Source organism: Chenopodium album, chromosome 5, assembly GCF_948465745.1.
Source record: "Chenopodium album chromosome 5, dcCheAlbu1.1, whole genome shotgun sequence".
Taxonomy (NCBI): Eukaryota; Viridiplantae; Streptophyta; class Magnoliopsida; order Caryophyllales; family Amaranthaceae; genus Chenopodium; species Chenopodium album.
Window position 1 is genome coordinate 35,709,120 of NC_137838.1, and position 25,273 is coordinate 35,734,392.

Consider the following 25,273-nt stretch of genomic DNA (forward strand, 5'->3'; position numbering starts at 1 on the left):
AACATTCTTGTTGTTGAAATAGTAACTATACACCCATTTTACCCACAAAGAGTCAGCTTTGTGGCTAATATCCCATAAAAGTTAAGTGATAGATATGATATATTCCACTCAGGGAGAGAGATAACATTCAACCCACCACTAACTTTGAGAAGACAAACTGTATTCCAAGAAACCAATGCTTTTTTTGAAGGATTGACTTCCCAGTCCATAGAAAAGCCCTAAACCTAGCCTCAATCTCTTTCAAAATTTTCTTAGGCAACACAATGATTTGAGACCATTAGGTTTGAACCCCATAAAGAAAAATCTTAACCAATTGGAGCCTACCAGCATATGAGAGATGAGTAGCAGCCCAACTAGTGATTCTAGAAGTAACTCTATCAACTAATGGCTTACACTTACTGATAGTGAGCTTTTCTAAAGATAGGGGAACCCCTAATACCTAAAAGGGATATTACCTAGAGAAACCCCAAGAACAGAAAGAAGAGCAGCCTAATCATCAGAAGAAACCCCATCAAAATAAGCTTCACTCTTGTCCAAGTTTGGAGACAAACCAGAATCCTCAGAGAACTTAGAGAAATCCTGAAACAATAGCTGAACATAAACTTTATCAGCTCAAGAGAACATGAGCAGGTCATCAGAAAACATGAGGTGAGTAAGCTACGTCTTTTCACATCAAGGGTGATAGTTAAAATCAGGAATCTCATGGAGCTCATGTAAGCACCTTGACAAATACTCCATTCCAATAGAAAAAAGAAAATGAGACATAGGATCACCTTGTTTAAGCCCTTTCTTTGAAGGGAAAGGAGGGGCAAGAACCCCATTAATAAGAATATAGAAGGAGACTGTAGAAAGACAGTTCATTATCCAATTAATAAAGATACCAGGGAACCCTAACTCATCCATAACCTTCCTGGGATAACTCCATTCAATAGAGTTATATGCCTTTTTAAGGTCCACCTTGACCATACATCTAGGGGTGATAAACTTATTAGTATACCCTTTAATGAGCTCAGTAGCAAGAAAAATATTGTCACAGATATGTTTCCCAGGAATGAAACCAACTTTAGCATCATCCACCACCTCTCCAACAACCCTAGCTAGCCTAGCTGTTAAGATTTTAGATATAATCTTGTAAAGAATAGAACAACAAGCTATAGGCCTAAAATCCTTACTATATGAAGGATTTTGCACCTTAGGCACTAAGGTGACAATTGTGCAATTCCATACTCTCTGAAAAGTACCAGTATCAAAGAACTCCAGAACAGCAGCATACACATCATATTTCACAATATGCCAAGCTTTCTGAAAAAAGGAGTTAAATCCGTCAATTCCAGGAGCTTTTGATGTGTCAATTCCTTTTAAAATTGTATCAATCTCAGCTGTAGTAATAAGAGCTATAAGAGTTTGTTGAGACTCCTTACAAAGCTGCTTCCCTTTTCTCAAAGTAACAAGATCAACTACAGGCAGGAGAAGGGGCCCTGTACCCCATAAGATTCTTATAAAACCCAGTAATCTCTTGTTCAATCTCATCATGCTTCTTTAAAAGCACCTGACTCTAATTGAATACATAATCCATTATGTTTTTGTTATTCCTAGTCTTCATAACAGAAAAGATATAGTGAGTGTTAGAGTCACCCAATTTGATCTAGTTTACCCTTGATTTTTTCTTATAAATATTTTCCTGTATATTCCCCCAATACTTGATCTTCTGAATACACTCATCTTCCTCAAGAATCAAGAAAGGATCATAGTTACTAGCAAGCAAATTCTGAACTTTAAGAATATAATTATGAGCATTGTTAATCCTAGAATCGATATTGCTAAAATGTTCGGTATTTAAATTTTTCATCTGCTCCTTAACCAATTTCAGCTTAGTCCATATGCACTTCATATCCCCACCAGATCAAACTGTCTGCCAAGCAGCTTGAACAGAAGAATTAAATTTTTTATGAGAGGTAAGACAATTCAAGAATCTGAATGTTCTGGCTTTACCAGGAAAATAAGCTCAAAAAGAAGAGGGATATGATCAGAAAGAGAAGGAGGTAAATAAATAGCCTCAACATGGCCATATTGATCAATCCAGGCTTGATTAACCAGGCCTCTATCAATCCTGGTGCAGGTCATAGACCCAACATGAGCCTTATTAGACCAAAAGAAAGGCAATCCTTTACTCTTAATCTCAACCATCTCCATGTCATCAATGAAATTCTGAAAATCCCTCACTTCATAATCAGTTACAGCATTACCATGAATCTTGTCTTTAGAATGCATAACATAGTTGAAATCTCCAGCACATAACCAAGGGAGAGTTGAAATTGGCAAGTTTCTAATCCCATCCAACAAAGCTTTCCTATCCTGAATAAAATGTAACCCATAGACAAATGTACAATTGATATGAGCTGTCAAATTATCCTTGGTACTAACTACACAGTGTATGAACTGTTCGTGAACTTGAATTACATCCAGGGTTAACCTATCATCCTTCCACCCAACCCAAATTCTACCTTTATGAGAGCAAGAAAGATTAGTAGTCCAAGACCACCCAACACCAATCTTTCTCTGATAACCACAACATTTTTCTATTTTACTTTATTCTTAAAAAGCCCAATAACATCACAATTAATCTGAAAAAGTAGGTTTTTAACAGCAGCTACTTTATTGAGGTCAAAGCTTTGATCTTTAATGTTTAGTGACGTGCAAGGATTTGTTATTAATGTTGTTAGTATCATGCCTAGGATCTTGCTAATATTATTATGATTTATTAAGATTATTATTATTATGATGATGATGATAATTAATATTATGTTGCTTGATATATTATTGTTATTGCTTGATCACGCCTTTTATGCATGTTTAAAAGGAATTGGTGCTTGTAATCACACTTAATCAGATAATTAATAATCTTGTTTAGGCTAATATGATTATAATTCAAGTGATCGCCAATAATAGATTAGTTTGTGCATTAATATTCAACCAACATAGATTAAACAGGTTTAGGGTTAACCTATTGATTGCATGTTTGTTAGAAAGCGCACATGAATATGATAAGAATAAAGTAGAGGCCTATTATTAGGAACGTTCAATCACTTTTAGGTTGGATTTATACCTTCATCCTCGAATATCAAGTCATGGTTCCGGACCACTATGGAGATAGCGATCTCATGGATCGTAAAGGGGTATAATGATGCGTGTCATTTATAGCACTCATTTTTTCTATTTTAGGGTGATTTTAGATTGCTTATATAGCTCTTTACTTTCCTTTTGCCTTAGTTTTGCTCTTTATTTCTTTATTTTGCTTTTTACTTAGTTGATTTTCCATTTTTATGCATTTCTTGGTTTTTCTTGTCTTTTTCCCTCTTATTTGTTTGTTTTCATTCATTTTTCAGGTTAAGATTGTTGTCTAAGGACTCCCGAGGTTTCTTCTCGAGTTTTTCATTGATTAAGATGCCTAGTGTTCTCCATTTGAAGCTTAAGTTTGGAGATGTGTAAGTTTCAATTGATTTCAAGCTGTGGGGGCAACAATTCTCGTGTTGAACCCACCGTTAAGGTGTTTTTTTGGTCTGCCATGCTCCGTGTTCATCAAGCACACCAAGTGGAGCGCACGAGGAGCATCATGATGAAGAAGGAAGGAGGCTGCCCTATTCCCAGGCGCGGGTGCGAGGCTTGGTCGGCCTGGTGCCGCGGCCGCGCATGCTGCTCTCCCTGTTCCATACCCATTTTTATAAGGCCGCGCCTGTACGGGTCTATTTTGGACGATCTAACTAACTTCTCTTTGTTAGTTTTACTATATAGAGAGTTTTCTTCTAAATTTAGGTTTGATTTTCTTAGAGAGAGAAACACTTGTTCTTAGATTTTAGAGAGATAAATTCATGGTTGATGATTGATGATTCTAAGCAAAATTTCCTTTGTATTTCCTTTGAATTCACCAAAGTTTGTAAGGATTTCTTTTTACTTTAATTCAATCTTTAGTTTTGATTTCAATTGTTTGTTGATTGTTCAAATTAGTTGATTAGTTAATTGAATTTGGTTTTATTGAAATGATGATGATGAATATGTTGATTAGCTTGGTTTTGATTTTGATTTCTTCCATGGATAGTAGTAGTTTACTTGCTAGGGATGTGGGGAATCATGTTTGAGTGATGGATCATAGCTAATTGGGAGTTTTTGATTGATTTAGCATTGTGATTAAATTGGTTGACTGATTTTGTGCATGTGTGTGATTAGTTAAAGAGTAGCTAACTTTAATTGTCATGCTAGATTGCATTGTGTGCCTACATTGACACGGACCATTGATTTGTAGCTCACATTTATCAATTGAGCTTGGTTTATGACGTTCCAAGTAGAGTCTTTCGTAGTTGGCGCTAGTTAGACCCCTAGGAGATAGCTTGTTGAGCTCTTTTGATTGCATTATCTATCTTCACTCGCAATACTCGAATTGATCAATCTCCAACCTGATTAGTGTGTGTCCATTGTAAGAATAGGTTGATCCTAAATCTCTAGTGTTTGATATATTGATTTACTTTGTGTTTGCTTTGTTTGTTTAGTTGAGCTTAGACAACCTATATTCCCTTTCACGCTTCAAGATAGCTTGACTTTGGCAATAGCTAATTTCCCCCCATTCCTTTGGGTTCGATCCTTGACTTGTCTCTATACTTGTATTTAGGTTTGTTAAGTGTATACAAATTTAGTTTTGACAGAGAGAATTAGTCAACAACCTAGTCTCACCCCACGTCATGTAACCTTCACCCTGTGAACGGTTTACAAGTTCTTAAAACTTGTTGGTGACTCTTTTGCTCTAGCTTCCTTCCCTTTGGACGCCACCATACTTAAGTGTATGATCACAGTGGGGTTCAAGTGTGGGATGCTTGAAATACTCCCTACAAGGGTGTGTGTGTTTAATCTTATATAGTTGAATCTTTGACACCAGAAAACATTTATGTCATTTACAGTTCCAATCCCGTCCCCAAGTTCTCTTCATTGCTAGCTCCATTTAAAGTCCATGTTGTTCAGTGCAACCAAGTTGTAGTTTGTGTTGTTTTAGCCACTTTTGCACAATATAAATAGCTAATAAACGGTTTTTGTCTGTATATTTTAAAATTGAATCAAAATATTTTAGTTAAAAATGCAATACTTTGTACAGGTTTTCTTCACAAAAGAAGGATGAAAAAAAAATCAAGAAATCCTAGAATCGAACACATGGCCATTTAAAAACAAATCTAAACTTTAAACATACATTTGCAAACGATTGAGTCTCGGCCTAAAACATAACAGACTACTACAACTCTCATTATAGATCTGTTTTATGTCCCATATGTCGGCGTAGAATTATTGTCAATCAAACTCAGTCGCTTAACATTGTTAGTCGAGGTATCAAGCCCAACTTCCAACTTTTAGCATACCCTTTTGTATTCGTGAATTAATTTATTAATTTTCATATGACATTTTATCTTTAATATTTTTTTTCCATTGTATACTTGTAACAAGATTATACCCGTACACATATTGCATACATTTGGACTAGTTTATATAAGCCAAGGGGTGGGTAATGGAGTCCCCTTGGTAAAGCTTCCATTGTTCTATACTTCTATTTTGCTGGCAACTTTTTGACTTTTAAATTTGCCGATGTATTTGTATAATTATTATTAACTAAAATTAATAAGAAGTTAATATGCATGGAACCAAACATAACAAGACTTTAATTTTTTTTTATTAATATTATTTTTTTTAAAACTGTAATGTCTAGTACAAGCAAAATTAAATTTAGTTTTTAAAGAAAAGAAAATAGATAATAAAAAACATAGTTTCAAACAAATATAACTACATAGAAAGATCAAAATAATAATAATAATAATAAAAAAAAAAAAAAAAAAAAAAAAAAGGCATATTGCTTCAAAGTGCATGCGCGCACGTTTATATTCAACAGGCTGTAGGCTTGAAACTCCAACAGGAAGAAGGAAATCAAGAGGAAACAGCCTTCTGCCGACCAGCAGTTTCTGTTCCCTCTTGATTTCTTCCTTCGATTTTGCCACTTCCACAACACCTCATATCCTATCAACAATTTCAATACTCAAACAAATCAACAACAAACGAAAATCAAAAACTCAATATCACCAATCATAATATCATATTTGATCATCCGGTGACTCGAACCAGCTAGATAGTCTTCACAATAATGAAGCAGCTATGGAAGAGAGCATCGGGTATAATTAAGGATCGAAACAGCATTATAATGGCAAGCCTATCGAGGAAAACGAGGCATAGGCATCCTGATCTAGAGGCAGCATTGATCAGAGCAACAAGTCATGATGATTCTTGTGTGGATTACAAGAATGCTCAGAGGGTGTTCATGTGGGTCAGGACCTCACCATCTCTTTTGATCATTTTGCTGTGGGCTTTAACACGCCGGTTGGAACGTACACATGACTGGATTGTGGCTCTTAAGTCTCTGATCCTCCTCCATGGAGTCCTCTGCACCAAGGCTCCTGGCACACGGAAGATTGGACGGCTTCCCTTTGATTTGTCGGGGTTTCAGGATGGGTATATTCGTGATGGACCTCTTCGTGGGGCTTGCAGTTCATTTGTTCAGGCTTACTTCTTGTTCTCAGACCTTAAGTCTGTCACGCAGTCAGCAGAGTTGCAGGATGAGATGGCACTCCCAGTGATTGTAGAGGAGAAAGATGGAATAAGGATGCAACTGGAAAGGGTGAAGCGGTGGCAGGATCTGCTTGAAGCAGTACTACATGTCAGGCCATATGGGGGCATCAGGATGACAGATGAAGTGGTGGTCCTCGAGGCTATGGATTGTATGGTTATTGAGGTTTTTGAATTGTATAGTAAGATTTGTGATGGAATCGCCAAGGCTCTAGTGAAAATCTACTCTAATCGGATGGGAAAAGTGGAAGCTTCAATGGCCCTGGATGTAGTACATAGAACCAACAAACAAGGAGAAGACTTGTCTGATTATTTTGAGTTTTGCCAAATAATTGGGGTGCTTCATGCAACTGAATGTCCACAAATCCAGCAAATCCTAGAGGACGACTTATTAGAACTTGAGAAAATTATTAATGGAAATGGGGTCTCGCCTTCAGAAGATGATCATGAAGAAAAAGGTTCTTACAATCAGGAGTATCCTGGTACAAGTACAGCAACAATAGTGTGTGTTAGTGAGAGAAAAGATATTGATCAAATGGAAAGAGATAAGTCATCCTTGAAGACAGTAATTACAGATAAATGGGAGGTATTTGACGAAGATATCAGCCAAGCTAAGAATGGAGGTGGAGCATGGACGTTTGCTGCTTCTTCTATTGTCCCACAGGCAACTCAGTCCAACCCCTTTATTGATTATGAAGGTAAACCTTCCCAATATGTACTTTGCTTGTTGTAGACTTCTAGATGCTTGAAATCTCTTCTTGTTCCAGGTTATCTACCATATGACCGCTTTTTCCTTAAAGTTTGCCTGGCTAATAGGGTTTTCAAATAGTGAAGGTTCTATTGGTATTTCAAAACATTCTGTAAATCACTCGCAATCATATACTTTATGATGATAAAAGTTTTTTAGCAAAATCATTCACAATTGTACACCTATAAATCAATCACAATTAGATACACACACTGTAAATTACATATTCATCTACAGCATTTGAACTTTCAATGTGCAAATCTAGCAACTACTTGTACTAGTTCAAATAGAGAAATCAGTTCTATTGACAGTGGCTTAGTGCAGCCAATAAGAAGAAAGTATATACATCATATATATCAGTCATCAGTTGATACTATGAATTAGTAGAGGTGTGAATGTGTGATCCGTAAAGCACTAAGGGGATCCTTAGCATAGAGAAAAAGGTCACTTTTTTCAATTGTTGATTTCATAAAGAGTACCCTGTATCACAAAATAGCATTAAAATAAAAAATAAATAAATAAAAAAAAAAAAATTTGAGATTTTTATTATTTTGGGGTTTACTGCTCAGCTCAGATTCGAGCTGTGTTCCCATAAATGTCTTAATCGCCAATGAAATATAGTGCTTGTATATCATCTTTACAATTCAAAAAATGAAGTTCATTGTGAAGCTTATAAGCCAGGAGTTCATTCTTTTTCAATGAGCAGAGGGAAGTGTTCTTTGATGTTCCTCTTCTCATTGGATTTCACGAGGCCTTGCCATGAACAACATACAGTAAGAAAGTTTACTCACCAAGTAATTTTGAGATAACTGTACAGCTCACTTGCCAAAAGTACAAAAGTGTGGATGTCTGGCTTCAGCCTCAGAAAAAGATATTCTTGAAGCAACACAAAGTAAAAACTTGAACAAAAGTAAATACACATGCATGTGTTCAGAAAATGTTAGTATAATTCTGAGCACAAAGTATAGTATAGAACTGTAGACCGAATCAACTATATAAGGTGAGTTAGATGTGTTACAGTATAAAGCAGGAAAAGTGGCAAGATATAGATGTCAGAGATAAAAATTTAACTGTTGCAATTCAAAATGCATGGATATCTCAATTCAAGTTCAAGATTGCTTAGTATCTTACACATCTTGTCCATGTATGGGTGTAAAAAATCTCCTGAAACAAAACTTATCGATTCATTTTTTAACTCAATCCAACTACATCCAGGCGTTTTCTTTACTCCTTGATCAGCCATAATCTTCCTTACCGTCTCAGATTTTTTCCACTGTCCACTAGCGCAATACAAATTTGACATCAAAACATAACTCATCTCATCAAGAGGCTTGGTTATAATCAAATCATCCCCAATTTCTTTTGCTAACGGTATGTCTAAGTTCATGGAACATGCTCCTAACATTGTTTCAGATGACTTTCCCTTGAGAACTTTTACTCCCTTAGCTAATGATCTAGCTTCTGTTAAATATCCACCACGTCCAAGCAAATCCAATATACATGCTACATGATGCATTTCATGAGATAGGCCATAAACTGATGACATAGAATCCAGAAAACATTGAGCGTCCTCAACAAGACCAGCATGGCTGCAAGTCATTAGTAAGCCAATGAATGTCACAACATCTGGTCTATTCCCTTGTGCCAACATTTCTTCATAAAGCTGCAGGGCTTGGTTGGCCCGTCCATGCAACCCATATGCAAACAACATTGTGTTCCACGACACTAAATCTTTGCTGACGACATCACCAAATGCTCTACTTGCTCCTGGTAAGTCTCCACATTTAGCATACATATTAACCAAACCATTCCCTACATATACAGAGGCACGGAAACCATGCCGTATCAAGCATCCGTGTATCATCAAACCATGCCCAAGTAAAGCCAAACCAGAACATGCAAGGAAGAATGCACCAAACGCTAACTCGTCAGGGTTAACAGAAGCTCTCAACATATGAACAAACAGCCAAATAGCTTCTGATTCCTGTCCATTTCTAGCATATCCAGCAACCATCGATGTCCAGGAAACAACATTCTTTTCTGGCATCTGCTGAAACAAAATCCATGCTTCATGGGTATTCCCCATTTTCATATAAGCATCAATGACAGAATTCCAGGAAACCTGATTCCAGCAGTCCATGGACTTAAGGGCCTTGCTAACATCATCTCGAGATTCTGACTCAGTATAAAAGGTTAAAATTGAGTTTTGCACTTCAACAGAAGTATACCATCCGCTTTTAGTCACAAAAGCATGGATCATGAGTCCAAAGTTGGTTTCCTCCCTTCCAACACACGAGTTTACGAGGGCACTCAAAGTCCATTGATCAGGACATCCGCCATCTTCTCTCATTTGTCTAAACAAGTTCAAACACGACTCACAGTCTCCATGCCGCGCATGACCTGCAATCATTATGTTCCAAGATATTTCAACCCTTTCCGGCATACGGCTGAATACTTCTGCAGCAACACCTAAAAGACCAGCATTTGTATAGGAATACAGAAGTGAGCACCATGACACTACATTCGGCAGTTGCATCTCCTCGAACACTTTCTCAGAACTGTAAGGAATCATACACTTTCCATACATATCAATAAGAGAATTGCGAACAGGAAGTGAATTCTGACACCCAGAAATAACAACTAAACCATGAATTGCAGAACCATATTTCACATCTCCTGCACCAGAACAAGCACTTAGAGTAGCAGTAAATGTGAAATGATCAGGCTTTGTATTAGCAATTCTCATCTTCCGAAACAGCGAAAACACTTCTGGGTAAATACCCAGATGAGAATAAGATGTGAGCATCGCATTCCAAGCAACTGTATCTCTTATAGGCATTTCGTCGAACATCTTGCGAGCAGACACTATTTGTCCTGCTTTTACTGTTGCCAAAATTATTGATGTGGTTTTGAACAAATTTGAAGACATAATATATATTGAAGCTCTGTTAAATTCAAAGAACAAACCCAAATTCTTCACCTTTTCTGAAATCGGAGGAAACAGCTTTGTTCATTGGTAGTGTGGCACACCGGTTTGCTATCTTTGGCAAATTTCAATTTAGTTGTTGGAGCACCCGCAACATGGGCGCCCCCCAATTTTATAAAATTGAACGGAAAGTATAAACCACGTAATTTTATTTTATTTTTTTTATCAAAAGAGCGGTATTAAACGTAGATGTAAGCTTAAATATGCCAAGTGAAAAACTTTTAAAATAATAATGTTGGTGGGTTTACTATAGTGCATATTTGTAGCTGTCAATAGTTGGCAAAATTGTTAATAGGTTAATTAAGCGTGGTTAAATCTCGTAATGACAATACGTAATACCTAATGTAACCATTTAATTAATTAAAGTTGAGGAAATTTGTTTAAAAGATAATCTTTGTTTTAAACAAAAAATAATACATGACTAATTTTTTATTTGGAGAAATGATTGTTTTGATAATTGCGTTAATAAACTTAATATATAAAATGTGTACTCATTCCAAAAATATTAGATAAATAATTACAATACTTAATAGGTTACATTTGTTTAATTTAGAGTAAATTATTATTTTTGTTGGCGGTATTTAATACCCCATTTTAGAAACCTTGATTAATTTTGTCTACTATTCCACTTTTTTTTGTTGATCAAAATCACTGATATTTAGTGTGAATGGACAACCATGCCCTTATTACTTCACCATTATATCCCTTCTTGCCACCAATCACAAACATCTTGACAGCACCACTTGACATCAATTATGTACAACAAGATTTCTGTAGAAACATTTGGCATCAATTAAGTGACGTATAGACATGTCCCCATACCCGTGTTCAAATATCGGACAAATTTCCCGTGTCTTAAAATTTTGGAACTTGCTGGATCAGACGCTTGGACGTGTCTCTATGTCCGACACCTGTTCCCGATTCCATGTAACTTGCTGGATATGGATCGATTTTTTTTTTAAGAAAAAATCATCTGTTTTAGTAAAAAAAAAAAAAAAAAAAAAAAGCAATTATATTAAAAACTCTTAAACAAGAGGTGTATTCCATGGATAGATTATTGCAACTGCATGCGTGCTACCCCAAGTTATCGCAATTTTTTTTATCGCAATTAATGACAAAATTGATTTCATTTAAGTATCTTGATTATAGTTAGATAAGTACAAGGACTAATTTGTATTTCGCAAAAATATGTACATGATACACTACTTTTGTTAGACGCTTCAAAGATTCAACCCTTGATTAGGTTAGCCTTGAATACAAAGAAATGGTAAGACCTAATTCCTTAAACAACATTTAAACAATCATCAGCGGCTTTATAGTTAGACGCTGAAGAGCTTCCTTGCCATTCCGAAGATCAATACCGGCCCTCATTCTTCTTCAAAGTTTCTGCTAGCCAATCTACCATTCTCTGCAGTAGCAATTACAAAAATTGTATCATTTCATTGCACAACAGTAAAGAACCTATTCCTTGTTCCTACCTCATTGAAGTCATAGCCTCCTAAATGAGTGTCACCTGATGTAGATAACACCTCGAAAACTCTGTCTCCAACCTCAAGAACTGCAAAAGGCAGAAAGAGTTACAATGTAAGATAATCTGATGTACTGCATCAAAAAGTAGACTAATGTAGAATGCAGATAAATACATAAAATTTCTCACAATTGGAGTCTTTCTTTCTAATGAACTCACCCGAAACATCAAAAGTACCACCTCCAAGATTGAAAACCAAAATCGTCTCGTTATTCTTCTTCTCAAACTCATATGCTAATGAAGCGACAGTAGGGAAGCATTCAATCTACCCCATTAAATAAATCTAACAATTTAGCATTCTAAAGAGTGTAAATTCACTCAAGGGAAGCATTTCATATATGATCAATCGATGCACAGAATCTGCAACGGGATTTCATTTTTTTTTTCCGGGTGGCTGGTTGTTTGCATGAGAGCTATTCAATTAAGCATTCTGATCTAAAGAGTGTAAGCTTTGCAAATCTCTTCCCAGCCTCGACCATCATACTTCACCAATGTCTTTCTTCTGCTAATTTAAATCATCATTATTATCACTGAGCTCAAATAAAGAACCTCATCACCATACTCAAGTATGGTTGAAATAATTTAATAAAGAAACTTAAATCTATTAGGAAATTAAAGGGATACATCTAGCTCGAGTATATTTTAATTAAGTATGAAAAAAGAGAATTCATACCTTGATAGAGCTCACTAAAGGGATCGGAGAATGGCTAACATAGCTCTTAACAGAGGTCATGTCTTCCTGTTTGCAGTTAAAGACTGCTGCTAGGTGACAAGGGAATAAACGCGTCGTCAATTGTCTATCCCTAGATCAAATACAATTTATACAACCTAAACAAACCTAATACGAGTATAAGGCAAGCATATGGGTCGAACCACAGAGAACGAATTAACACCACCAAATGTTATCGACAATTAAGCTAGTCCGGAATAAGAGATAAATAAACTAAAGTCTAAAGATGCTAAAACAAGAAATAAAACATTAAGGGAAATGGTTTAGGTATAACATTCACTTGAACATAAACAAAGGCATAGAAATTGAATTAATTATGAACTAAACATGCTCGAATATCGAAACAAAGGATCCAATCTAGCCGCCTTTCGGGGTCAATTGGCTTCTCCTAACATAGCCTCTATGTTTCTACATTAGAACCATATAGTAGGAGGTACTATTAAATAACAATCAATAGTAATGAACCTTAACTAAGTCAACTTCCGTTTCTTGTTAGCAAAGATTCACCTTTAATCAACCAACAATGTGCACTTGCAAGAAGATTAAAGAATATCAAGCAAATAAAGACTTTAATCACAAATAAATCAATTCTAAACCCTAGAACATGCTCAAGATCCAACTACACCACAACCATCCCCTTAATGGGGAAATTACTCACTAATCATGCTAATAACAAGATTAATTAACAAATAATCAAGAATAAACATGATTAACAAGCAATACCAACAACTAAAATAATATTTAAAATAAAGCAAATAAAAAAATAGAGGAGAGAGAGTTAGAGATTCTCATTGATTGCATGTGAAAATCTACAAACAAGATGATCAATTTTCTTCTTCAATATCCAAGCTCAATAATGGTGAAACCCTCACTTTCTCTCTCAAAACTACTCTAATCCTAACCTAAACCTAGAGAGAGAAGCTCTCCTAAAAACTAATTAGAGAATAAAATAAATGATAATTGTTTTTTCTCCCCTTCTAATTACCCCAAAAATGGGTATATATACAAAGCTAATAAAAGGAAAGAAAAGAAAGAAATAAGAAAAGAAAAAGAAACTACTAAGTATATAAAAGAAAAGAAAAGAAAGTAAAAAGGAAAAAATAAAATAAGAAACTCAATATAAAAATAAAAGAAAGAAATAAGAAAAAGGGAAAAGAAAAGAAAGAAATTAAAAATAAAAGAAAAAGAAAATATTAAAAACAAAGTCAATTCCCACAAAACAACCAGACTCCAATCTTCTTCTTCGACTTTTCTTGAATGCTTGAACTTCATCACCACTGCACACCATCATCACCGCACATCATCATCACAAATCGAAGATCAACGGCCATCACCAAGCTTCAATTGTTTGATCTCATTAAATATCATGTGCGAGGCTCGTGAAGTGGTTCGGTCGAGCCATGGGTTGGTGTGGCCGAACTACGGGGTTGGTTCGGTCGAACCATGGGTGTGTTCAACCACACCTATTCAATTTAGATAACTTCAAAAGTTTTTTGGCACTTCGACCGAACTCCTATGCGGTTTGCCCGAACCCGATTAATTTGCGATTGCTCTAATTTTTGTCGTTGCATATGCGAATTGGTGGTTTCATGACTGATTATTGCAGGTGGACGGTGGTGCAGGGGTTGTTTTTGTGGGTTGCGATTAATTGTGAGTTGGGTGGCTGAAATGGAGTGGATGCGGTGGTCGAAGTCGTGGTTTAGTGGCTGTGACTGTTGGTGATTGGAAATAGTGGTGCGGAGGGGATTGTGATTGATTGTTACGGTGGTCGTTGGTGGTCAGGTGCGTAAATTGGGTGCGTGAGGGAGCAGCGGTGTGGCTGGGTTGTTGTTGCGGCTGCTGTGGTTGATTGTGGTGGAGATGGAGCAGGGGAATTGGTTGCGGATTGTTTGGTGGTTGATTGGAGGCAGCAACGGTGGCGATGGTTGTTGGGTGGGTGGTGATTGCAGTTGTTGGGGTGCGTGGATTAGTTTGGTGGTGTGGTGAAGGTTGTAGGTGGAGCTGGGGTTGCGGGGGTGATTGGTGGTGTTGGTTGATGCGTGAGTGAAGGAAGGTGCGGTTGTGGTGGCTGTTGAGGCTGGTTTGGTTGGTGGCAGCAGGGGAGTTGGTGGCTGGTGAGTGGTGTTTTCGGGGGCTAATGGGTTGGTGTGAAATGGTGGTGGCACTATGGTGATTTTGGTGGTAGGTTGCTGCCAGAGGAGTTTTTAGGTGGGTGAAATTGGTGGGTGATGGTGGTGGTGGTTGCGGCTCGTGTTTGTGATTCGTTGTGGCTGGAGTTTGACTTTTGACATGAATTCGAAAACCAAACTCACTTGACTTAAAACCCGAACACCTACACACAAAACCGAGGAAAGGGATTGGGACAAAGAATAAAATAAAATAAATAAAATAGAAAATAAAAGAAATAACACTAAACTAATAAAAATTAAATAAAACAATACAAGTAAATTAAATAAAATAAAATAACAAAATAAACTTAAAACTAATAAAAACTATGAAAGTAACAAAGAAAAGGAACGAAATAAAATAAATCGAAAGCAAATAAAATATTAAAATAAACTAGAAACTAATTAAATAAAGAAATTAAATTAAAACATACTAAAACTAAGAAATAAACTAGAAACTTTTTTAAAAATAAAACAAGAGAATAAAAGGGAAAATAATCACGAAAATTACTCTAAAACTACTCCCTAAGAGTGACATAAATGTCACTCATCAAATTCCCCCAAGCTAAACCTTTTCTCGTCCTCGAGCAAAGCTAAGGCAAAAGAGAATAAGATGGATTTATTGAAAGAAAAAGAAACAAAATAGAAAAAAAAAAAGAGAAAGAATGTACACTAACTCACTGCCGTAGGAATCACGGATGCATTTAGCGTATGCATCAAGCCCTTTAAACCCCCATGTCGTCAAAGAGGATTAGTAAGCTCTCGTGAGGGTTTCCTAAGAGGTTTAACCCACAACTCTCGACAAAAACAAGGCAAGGAAACAAATGGAAAAAGAGAAGAAACATGAAAAGAGAAAACAAACACAAGCTCATGTATGGACAAAAGATAGGGACAAGTACTAATGAATGCAAACCTTTTTAATGGACAAATGTATGCACGTTCCAAGATGTCAATGGTTGATTGAAACATAACACATGCTAAGCATAGAGAACTACTTAGGACTCAATCCACCCTAGCCCCAACCAATCGGGCCACATTCTCTCCACTAGCTTCAAATCAACCCTTAAGCTAGCTTCTCAAGATTCAACGAAGGAACCTGAAAAAGATAAAGAAATAAAGAAAACTTTGAGAAGGTAATCCCGACGTCTTAACTATGCATACTCTTTCCATAGGTTTGAATTATATCTCCCTCCATCGTTCTTTTGACCTAACCCACTAGAGTCTAAGGGTCTTTTTATTGGTAGTAACGTAAGGCTAAGGGTTAAGGCGGGGTAAAAAAAATTGAAATTTGGTGAAATTTCCTAAGTGAAGCAAAAAGTGCGGCCGACACTTAAAAACAACTCAAGAAGTCACTAAATATCAAACAAAAAAATATCAATAATGCCACTCCCCCAAGCTTATTTAACACCAACATACAATATATACAAAATGAAGGAACGATCCCCCCAAGCTTGAACAAAGCATTGTCCCCAATGCTTAAACTAAGGAAGAAAACGAAACCATCAAAAATATTTTTATTATTTTTGTTTCTTTTCAATTTTTTTTTAAAATTTTTAGTTTATTGTCCTTGCCTTTTTAACTATGGACGGCTTTTTCTAGCAACATCATTTGATTTTCTTGAATTGCATCTTTCTTTTGAAACTCAGCTCTAACCAAATCTCAAAGTGCTTCTTGTTTATGATCAATATTCTCAAAACTCAAACCTCACATGCCAATGCTTCACTAACTAAAAGGCTGGTAAACATAGGCCATTAGGTTTGTAATGCGGTTTAAACAAGAGCGGGAAACATAAGGCTCAAATTGGTTAGCAAGTAGGTAAATGCAAAATAGAAAATCAAATTTGTAACAAAACAAAAAGAAGATAAAGAAATATGAGAAAGGGGTGCCCTTTTCCTCCCCTAATGTGCTTCGGTCACGATCTTGGGAGCTATAAGTCAAAACAAGGATCAAGACATGCATAGCTAAGGATCCAAATGTGCCACACAACAAAATTATGAAGGCTAGAACAATGTTACCTCACAAGGGATTAGAACTAGTCAAATACCAACCAAGAGTGTCTAATCCACTATAGAGAGTAACACCATCTTACCACATACCCGTGAACTAAGGCTTCATGGATTCCTAAAAGTTCTTAACCCGACTACCTTAGCTTGTAATATCCTAGAGTCAACCAATGACACTCTCAAATCGTGCATACATTAACCACTTAAGAAGAAAGGCATTCAAGAGTAAACAAATCCACAAGATATAATGTCCAATTTAAGTTAAAACAAAGACGCAACACCTAATTGCCTTGATCAAAACGAAAATCTTTTTGTATTTATCAAAAGCATGAAAAACATGGAAATGAATATACTCAAGTGCATGACATATATGAATCAACATCCACCAAACATGATAGAATACCCTCCCCCAAGATTGAATGAGACCAAGCTTTCAAATCATGAACAATGAAACCAAAGAGGGGAAAACAAGGAGAAATTAATCCAACATTACCAACACATGATCTTCAAGTCACAATGAGTAAGAGAGAGGGAAAAGAAGGATATTACCGGATATGGAGAAAATGCAAAATCACATAAAAACCCAAAATAACCTCATAGGATCCACAATCTCTACAAATAAGGCTTGAACTCCACATGATAGGTAAGTTAAGGCACATTTCCTTGATTCTTGAACATCATCAATGCACAAGAGTATATCGAGTTGTGTAACTAGAAAGAAACACAAACACGTCCATGAGAGAAAATCTAATCTAAAAAGAAAAGAAAATGAAAGCAATAAAACACGGGTTACTTCCCGCAAAGGCTTGTTTAACGTCCCAGCGAGACTGCTCTAGGAAATAATAATTCAACGCACGCAAGATCTTATCAAATGCACTACTACACATTTAATGGGGGTGTAAATAGGCAAATGACGGAATAAGAACGTGCAACAAAATCATTGCACGCAAGTGAAGAGGGAGATGACAAAAGAAAGAAGAAGAAGGATCGAAAGGAAACTCAAGGAAGTAAGAAGTAGAAGAAGGAAAAGAATAATGGAAAGAAAAGGAAAAAGGCAAATCCTCATCACAAAATTTTTGGTTGACAAAATTCCTCTCTTCCTCAATAATGATGGAATGAGGGACATGAAAATCATCCATAGAGGGCGGCTCCCCAATAGCCTCTTTGAGATAGGAAGGGAGAGAAATAGGGTAAGGAAGGATGTGGTCGAACCTTAGAGAAAAAGGGGTACGAGAAACGGGAAAAAGGGTAGCTACTCGCTCACCACAAGGTCTCACATCGCCAATGAGGGCATGAAAATCAATCATAGAATCCTCAAATGAAGGGAACTCACGATCTACACCTCCCTCAAGCTCAAAAACTCCAAGGGAATCAACCTTATCCTCCTTTTCACCACAATAAAAAAACCTTTCCTTCAACTATCTCAAAACCTATGGTCCCAAAATCGTGCATGAATGGAGGTAGATTCATCTCAAACTCATCTAAGTCCCAAGAAGCGTTCTCGATGAAATCATCCAATGATCTATAAGTCCTCATATTACTCTCAAAAAATATGTTGGACATTACCTCAAAAGAGTATATATACTCATAGATTGAAGGGTCACAAACATACACTTGAGACTCATCAAGATGGGAAGAAGGATTAGGATTTTCAAAATCAACACTCTCTTCATTTTCAACTCCTTCACCATTACTCAAATGCTCTCTAATGGGATCCTCACTCATATGGGGAAGAGAAGAAGAAGGAAGGGCATTTTTTTAAGAGTTGGCTAGTTGGAGAATTTGGCTCTCAAGCATCTTCATTCTAGCTTCCGTCTCCCTATTCTCAACTTCCCTCATCTCGTTATACTTCTCTATCATCTCCATTATTTTCATTATCTTCTCTTCCTTCAAATTTTCCATAGATTACCCTCATAAAAGGACTCATTAGAAGCATAAGGGAAATCATTTAAAGCCATGTAAGAATAAGAAGATGGGGAAGGGGGATCATTCACATTATAAACATGAGCATCATTATATTGGGGAGATGGGGCATAATCAAGCAAATGAGATTCATCATCAACAATAGGAGATAGAGAGTTGAAATCACTTGTACTAGGTTCACAAATAGGATCACAAGACAAATCATGGGGATGCATACCACCAATAAAACTATTATCACATTGAGAATCAAAATTAGCAACATTACATGCCCTATTGCGTACATCATTAGCAAACCGTACAAAAAAGCTCCAAGCACTATGAACCGATAATGCTTGAAATTCGTCATTAAACCTAATTTCAACTTCATATCTCGTTTGTTCATTCACGCAATAATAACAAATCTCACAAGCTTCAGAAGGATTACAACCATTATAGTTCAAAAACCCTACAAGTCTATGGAAGTAGACATAAAAAGACTGACAAGGCAATAATCGTGTCGTTGAGCGACTACACCTAAATCAAATGAATTTATAACGCTTTACCGACCTAATACGTGTATAGGGTAAAAAGAGGGGTCGAACCACAGGGAGAAATGCTTAAGCACTGCATTCATTACCTAGGGTCTAAGCTATCTCGGAACAAGAAGTGTGAATAACTAAAAGGTTAAACTAAGAACGAAATGGATTAAAATTAATATAGCTAGGCACCTAGGGAAATGGGTAGGTGAAGTTGACGCTTGATCATGCAATAACAAAGTAGCATATCAATGGTAAACTAAACACGCATGAATACCAAAGTAAAGGGGTCCAATCTAACCGCCTTCCGGGGTTAATTGGTTTCTCCTAACATAGCCTCTATGTTTCCACATTAGAACCATATATTAGAAGGTGCAAACAAAGAATTATCGATAGTAATGAATCTCAACTAAGTCAACTTCCGTTACTTGTTAGTAAAGATTCATCTTTGATCAACTAACAATGTGCACTTGCAAGAAAGACCAAAGAATATCAAGCATGCAAAGACTTTGATCACCATTAACATAACTCCAACATTATAAGCATGAACAATTAGCAACTACACCATCCCCACACCCTTGGCTAGGTGACTACTCACAAATCATATTGAAAAAAATATCAATCATCAAATCAATAAGCATCAACATGATTAATAAGCAAAGAAGAAAAATCAAAGCAAATAAGCAAAATAAAAAACAAAGGTAAAGAGAAAGAGTAAGAGATTGCTCATTAATTGAAGATGAAGGTCTACAAAGGATTGAACAAAACTCCTTCTTCAAAATCCAAGTTCATCAATGAAGAAAACCACATTTTCTCTCTCTACCAATGAAGACTAATAGTGTTTCTCACTCTATATTAAGCTAAAAATGTAGAAAAATTAAAACTAAGTTAATCTAATCTTCAAAACGTTCTAAGATGGGACTTATATAGTTCGTACAGAGCCAGCTGATAAAAGGAGAGGTCCGACCGAACAAATGGGAAGGTTCGGCCGGACTACAGGGTAGGTTCGGCCGGACTACAGGGTAGGTTCGGTCGAACCTCCCTGATCCTGGTCTGGTCGAACTCCTGTGGTTCGGCCACTCCTGCAAAACTGCCAAATTTCATCTTGCCCCTGCCTCAACGTTCGGCCGAACCACTGAGCAGGTTCGGCCACACCTTGGTTCGGCCACACCTTAAGGAGGTTCGGCCGAACATCTTCTGAATCATGCTTCCTCCAGCTTCCCTTGAGCTTAGCTTCCTCCTCTTGAAAATCCCGATGGTTCCTACAAATCATAAGCATGAAAATCACAATAAGAACAAAGCGAGAAGACTAAAAAAAGGGAAGATAAAGGAGAAAGAAAAGAGGAAGCAAAACTAAGTAAAAATGCTTAGAAAAAGGGTCCAACAAGTGCAAATGAGGGGAGAATCCTTAGAGAAAAAGGATAAAAGTGTGGCATAAATGCCACTCATCAAAGACTCATCATCATATTGAGGAAAAGAAAAATGTGCCATTTTTCAACAACAAAAACAAAACAAAGAGAACAAAAACAAATCAAAAGAAAAATATATACAGTGGACTAGTCTCAATAAGATAACACAACGGTAATAGAAGCCGTTCCCCGGCAACGGCGCCAATTTGACAAGGGAATAAACGCGTCGTCAATTGTCTATCCCTAGATCAAATACAATTTATACAACCTAAACAAACTTAATACGAGTATAAGGCAAGCATAGGGGTCGAACCACAGAGAACGAATAAACACCACCAAATGTTATCGACAATTAAGCTGGTCCGGAATAAGAGATAAATAAACTAAAGTCTAAAGATGTTAAAACAAGAAATAAAACATTAAGGGAAATTGTTTAGGTATAGCATTCACTTAAACATAAACAAAGGCATAGAAATTGAATTAATTATGGACTAAACATGCTCGAATATCGTAACAAAGGATCCAATCTAGCCGCCTTTTGGGGTCAATTGGCTTCTCCTAACATAGCCTCTATGTTTCCACATTAGAACCACATACTAAGAGGTATTGTTAAATAACAATCGATAGTAATTAACCTTAACTAAGTCAACTTCCATTTCTTGTTAGCAAAGATTCACCTTTAATCAACCAACAATGTGCACTTGCAAGAAGATTAAAGAATATCAAGCAAATAAAGACTTTAATCACAAATAAATCAATTCTAAACCCTAGAACATGCTCAAGATCCAACTACACCACAACCATCCCCTTATTGGGGAAATTACTCACTAATCATGCTAATAACAAGATTAATTAACAAATAATCAAGAATAAACATGATTAACAAGCAATACCAACAACTAAAATAATAATTAAAATAAAGCAAAGAAAAAAATAGTGATTTTATAATTTATTCTCATTGATTGAATGTGAAAATCTACAAACAAGATGATCAATCTTATTCTTCAATATCCAAGCTCAACAATGGTGAAACCCTCACTTTCTCTCTCTAAACTACTCTAATCCTAACCTAAACCTAGAGAGAGAAGCTCTCTTAAAAACTAATTAGAGAATAGAATAGATGATAATTGTTTTTCCTCCCCTTCTAATAACCCCAAAAATGGGTATATATACAAAGCTAATAAGAAAATACTAATTAAATAAAAGAAAAGAAAGAAAGTAAAAAGGAAAAACTAAAATAAGAAACTCAATATACAAATAAAAGAAAGAAATAAGAAAAAGGGAAAAGAAAAAAAAGAAATTAAAAATAAAAGAAAAAGAAAATATTAAAAACAAAATCAATTCCCACAAAACAACCAGACTCCAATCTCCTTCTTCGACTTTTCTTGAATGCTTGAACTTCATCACCACTGCACACCATCATCACCGCACATCATCATCACAAATCGAAGATCAACGGCCATCACCAAGCTTCAATTGTTTGATCTCATTAAATATCATGTGCGAGGCTCGTGAAGTGGTTTGGTCAAACCATGGGTTGGTGTGGCCGAACTACGGGGTTGGTTCGGTCGAAATATGGGTGTGTTCGACCACACCTATTCAATTTAGACAACTTCAAAAGTTTCTGACTGTTTTGGCACTTCGACCGAACTCCTATGCGGTTTGCCCGAACCCGATTAATTTGCGATTGCTCTAATTTTTGCCGTTACTTATGCGAATTGGTGGTTTCATGACTGATTGTTGCAGGTGGACAGTGGTGCAGGGGTTGTTTTTGTGGGTTGCGATTATTGCGAGTTGGGTGGCTGAAATGGAGTGGCTGCGGTGGTCAGAGTTGTGGTTTGGTGGCTGTGACTGTTGGTGATTGAGAATGGTGGTGGGGAGGGGATTGTGATTGATTGTTGCGGTGGTCGTTGGTGGTCAGGTGCGTTGATTGGGTGCGTGAGGGAGCAGCGGTGTGGCTGGGTTGTTGTTGCGGCTGCTGTGGTTGATTGTGGTGGAGATGGAGCAGGGGAATTGGTTGCGGATTGTTTGGTGGTTGATTGGAGGCAGCAACGGTGGCGATGGTTGTTGGGTGGGTGGTGATTGCAGTTGTTGGGGTGCGTGGATTAGTTTGGTGGTGTGGTGAAGGTTGTAGGTGGAGCTGGGGTTGCGGGGGTGATTGGTGGTGTTGGTTGATGCGTGAGTGAAGGAAGATGCGGTTGTGGTGGCTGTTGAGGCTGGTTTGGTTGGTGGCAGCAGGGGAGTTGGTGGCTGGTGAGTGGTGTTTTTGGGGGCTAATGGGTTGGTGTGAAATGGTGGTGGCACTATGGTGATTTTGGTTGTAGGTTGCTGCCAGAGGAGTTTTTAGGTGGGTGAAATTGGTGGGTGATGGTGGTGGTGGTTGCGGCTCGTGTTTGTGATTCGTTGTGGCTGGAGTTTGACTTTTGACATGAATTCGAAAACCAAACTCACTTGACTTAAAACCCGAACACCTACACACAAAACCGAGGAAAGGGATTGGGACAAAGAATAAAATAAAATAAATAAAATAGAAAATAAAAGAAATAACACTAAACTAATAAAAATTAAATAAAACAATACAAGTAAATTAAATAAAATAAAATAACAAAATAAACTTAAAACTAATAAAAACTATGAAAGTAACAAAGAAAAGGAACGAAATAAAATAAATCGAAAGCAAATAAAATATTAAAATAAACTAGAAACTAATTAAATAAAGAAATTAAATTAAAACATACTAAAACTAAGAAATAAACTAGAAACTTTTTTAAAAAGAAAACAAGAGAATAAAAAGGAAAATAAGGGAAAATAATTACCAAAATTACTCTAAAACTACTCCCTAAGAGTGACATAAATGTCAATCATCACTAGGTGATCCCCAATGTCACAATAGCAGATTCAATAATAATGGGCTCTTCTTGCATTATTTTTTATGTTGCATGCATGTTTGATAGGTGGTTCATTCGTTAAAATTAATAGTCCTCCTTGTTCTACTTCAAAAGACGCAGCTTGTCTGTCAAGTTAACAACCTGAAATGAATGACAACAAAGAAAAAAAAAACTGAATATAACTCATACTCTCACAGTACTAACTTCTAACTATCATATAACTAATGTCAAGATAAATTAGGGATAGCCGTTTATGATTTTTTTTCTAGGATATCGTAAGACCAAAACCTGTAGGAGCGTATAGGAGGACAATATAGCAAATCTAATGTATACCATTCGAGCCAAGAATACATAGCAATAATACCCAACTGCAATATAACCTCAAGGAAAGAACTCCAATTTGAACAGTCTGAAATAATTTTACTTTTATGTGAATTTTTTAAAGATTTTACATGTCAAACTTATTTATATAGCTTTTTGGTTTTATTTAACATTCCCTAGATTCCTCCCTTCTCACTCTCCATTTACATGTTTCTCGGTATCTTGAAAATTCTACTCTCATGATCTATAGTTTAGCTCTAACAAGAAAAGCAATTAAGGTTTCTGGCAATTCATGATCCATTAACACTTCCATATGCATATTCCTAGGGTTGACTGAGCATTTTTTAATATCAGAGGGTCATGCTTGAATATTATTAGATGTGAGATGAAGTGTGTTTCAGAATGAGGTTGTTATATCTTGAATTACATGTGGGGTGCGGCATATTTTTGTTATAATACTCAACTCATAAATAGTTAGATGCCAGCTGAGATGCTAGTCTTTCAGTCAGCTACTCGATAATTTGTTAGTATATTCAACAATAAATGTCTTTTCAGAAGCATGTTTTACTTCCTGCAGCCTATATCCAGAGAAACTTATCCTAAATACCTACAAATAAATGAAGAATGTCAGTCTCGCAGCTCATATACCTGCAAAGCAATGTACAGAAGACCAAATGAACATTCGAACACTTGAATTTAAGAGAAACTCATAAGCTACTGAAATCACTAATTTGGTGATATGTGATCTTATATTGCAATTATCAAACAACACATTATCTTAGTTGAATTATGAAAATACATAGTGAGCTGAAAGGGAGCTATTGACAAGTACACAAATCTTGTTAAAATACAAGATTTGACAGGGATAAGAGTGTTCTTTGAGTTGTATTCTTACTATAGATTATTCTATAGATGATGATAATTCTCTCTCTAATAATCTCTTTGGTTGTTTCAGGTATTTTTTCAACAACCAATTTCTCATTACATTGTATGACAACCATAATCGTCATTTTCTTTTATCTTTATAATAATACAGTACACGACTCATAATGTAATAAATTATAAAATCACTCATGTAATCAATCAATACTTCACCATTATAACTATTTTCCGATCTCCCTCTACCCCTTCCATTTCCTCATCCGATTCCTATGCCTTACTCCCACTTGCTCTCTATTCTTCACTCCCTTTCACTGTTCAATTTATGTTCTTGAAAATTTAGTTCGTCCCACTTGCTCCCTCACTGTAGGAGTTTATAGGTACTGCGCAACGGAAATAATATGAATCATATTCAATTAAGTACCAATCCCAAGAATCACATGCATAACACACAAGACACATAATCATACCTTTGACGCGTGAATTCCACCAAGCTATTCGACAAGAAAATCAGGGAGAGAATAGAG

At 36.3% G+C, this 25,273-nt stretch overlaps 1 protein-coding gene and 2 pseudogenes across 1 annotated transcript; 1 reads left to right on the forward strand and 2 right to left on the reverse strand.

Moving 5' to 3' along the window:
* Window positions 1-489: 489 nt before the first annotated feature.
* LOC145632827 (uncharacterized) lies at window positions 490-5,572 on the reverse strand. The gene is made up of 6 exons (XM_081685161.1): window positions 5,492-5,572; window positions 2,461-2,559; window positions 1,993-2,355; window positions 1,717-1,885; window positions 774-1,478; window positions 490-602 (listed from the first exon to the last, which is right to left on the reverse strand). The coding sequence occupies exons 1-6, from the start codon at window positions 5,570-5,572 to the stop codon at window positions 490-492; spliced, it is 1,530 nt and encodes a 509-aa protein (XP_081541287.1).
* Window positions 5,573-6,132: 560 nt separating this feature from the next.
* Window positions 6,133-7,651, forward strand: LOC145630674 (putative clathrin assembly protein At1g25240 pseudogene; annotated as a pseudogene).
* Window positions 7,652-8,465: 814 nt separating this feature from the next.
* Window positions 8,466-10,328, reverse strand: LOC145632828 (pentatricopeptide repeat-containing protein At2g36980, mitochondrial pseudogene; annotated as a pseudogene).
* Window positions 10,329-25,273: the final 14,945 nt, after the last annotated feature.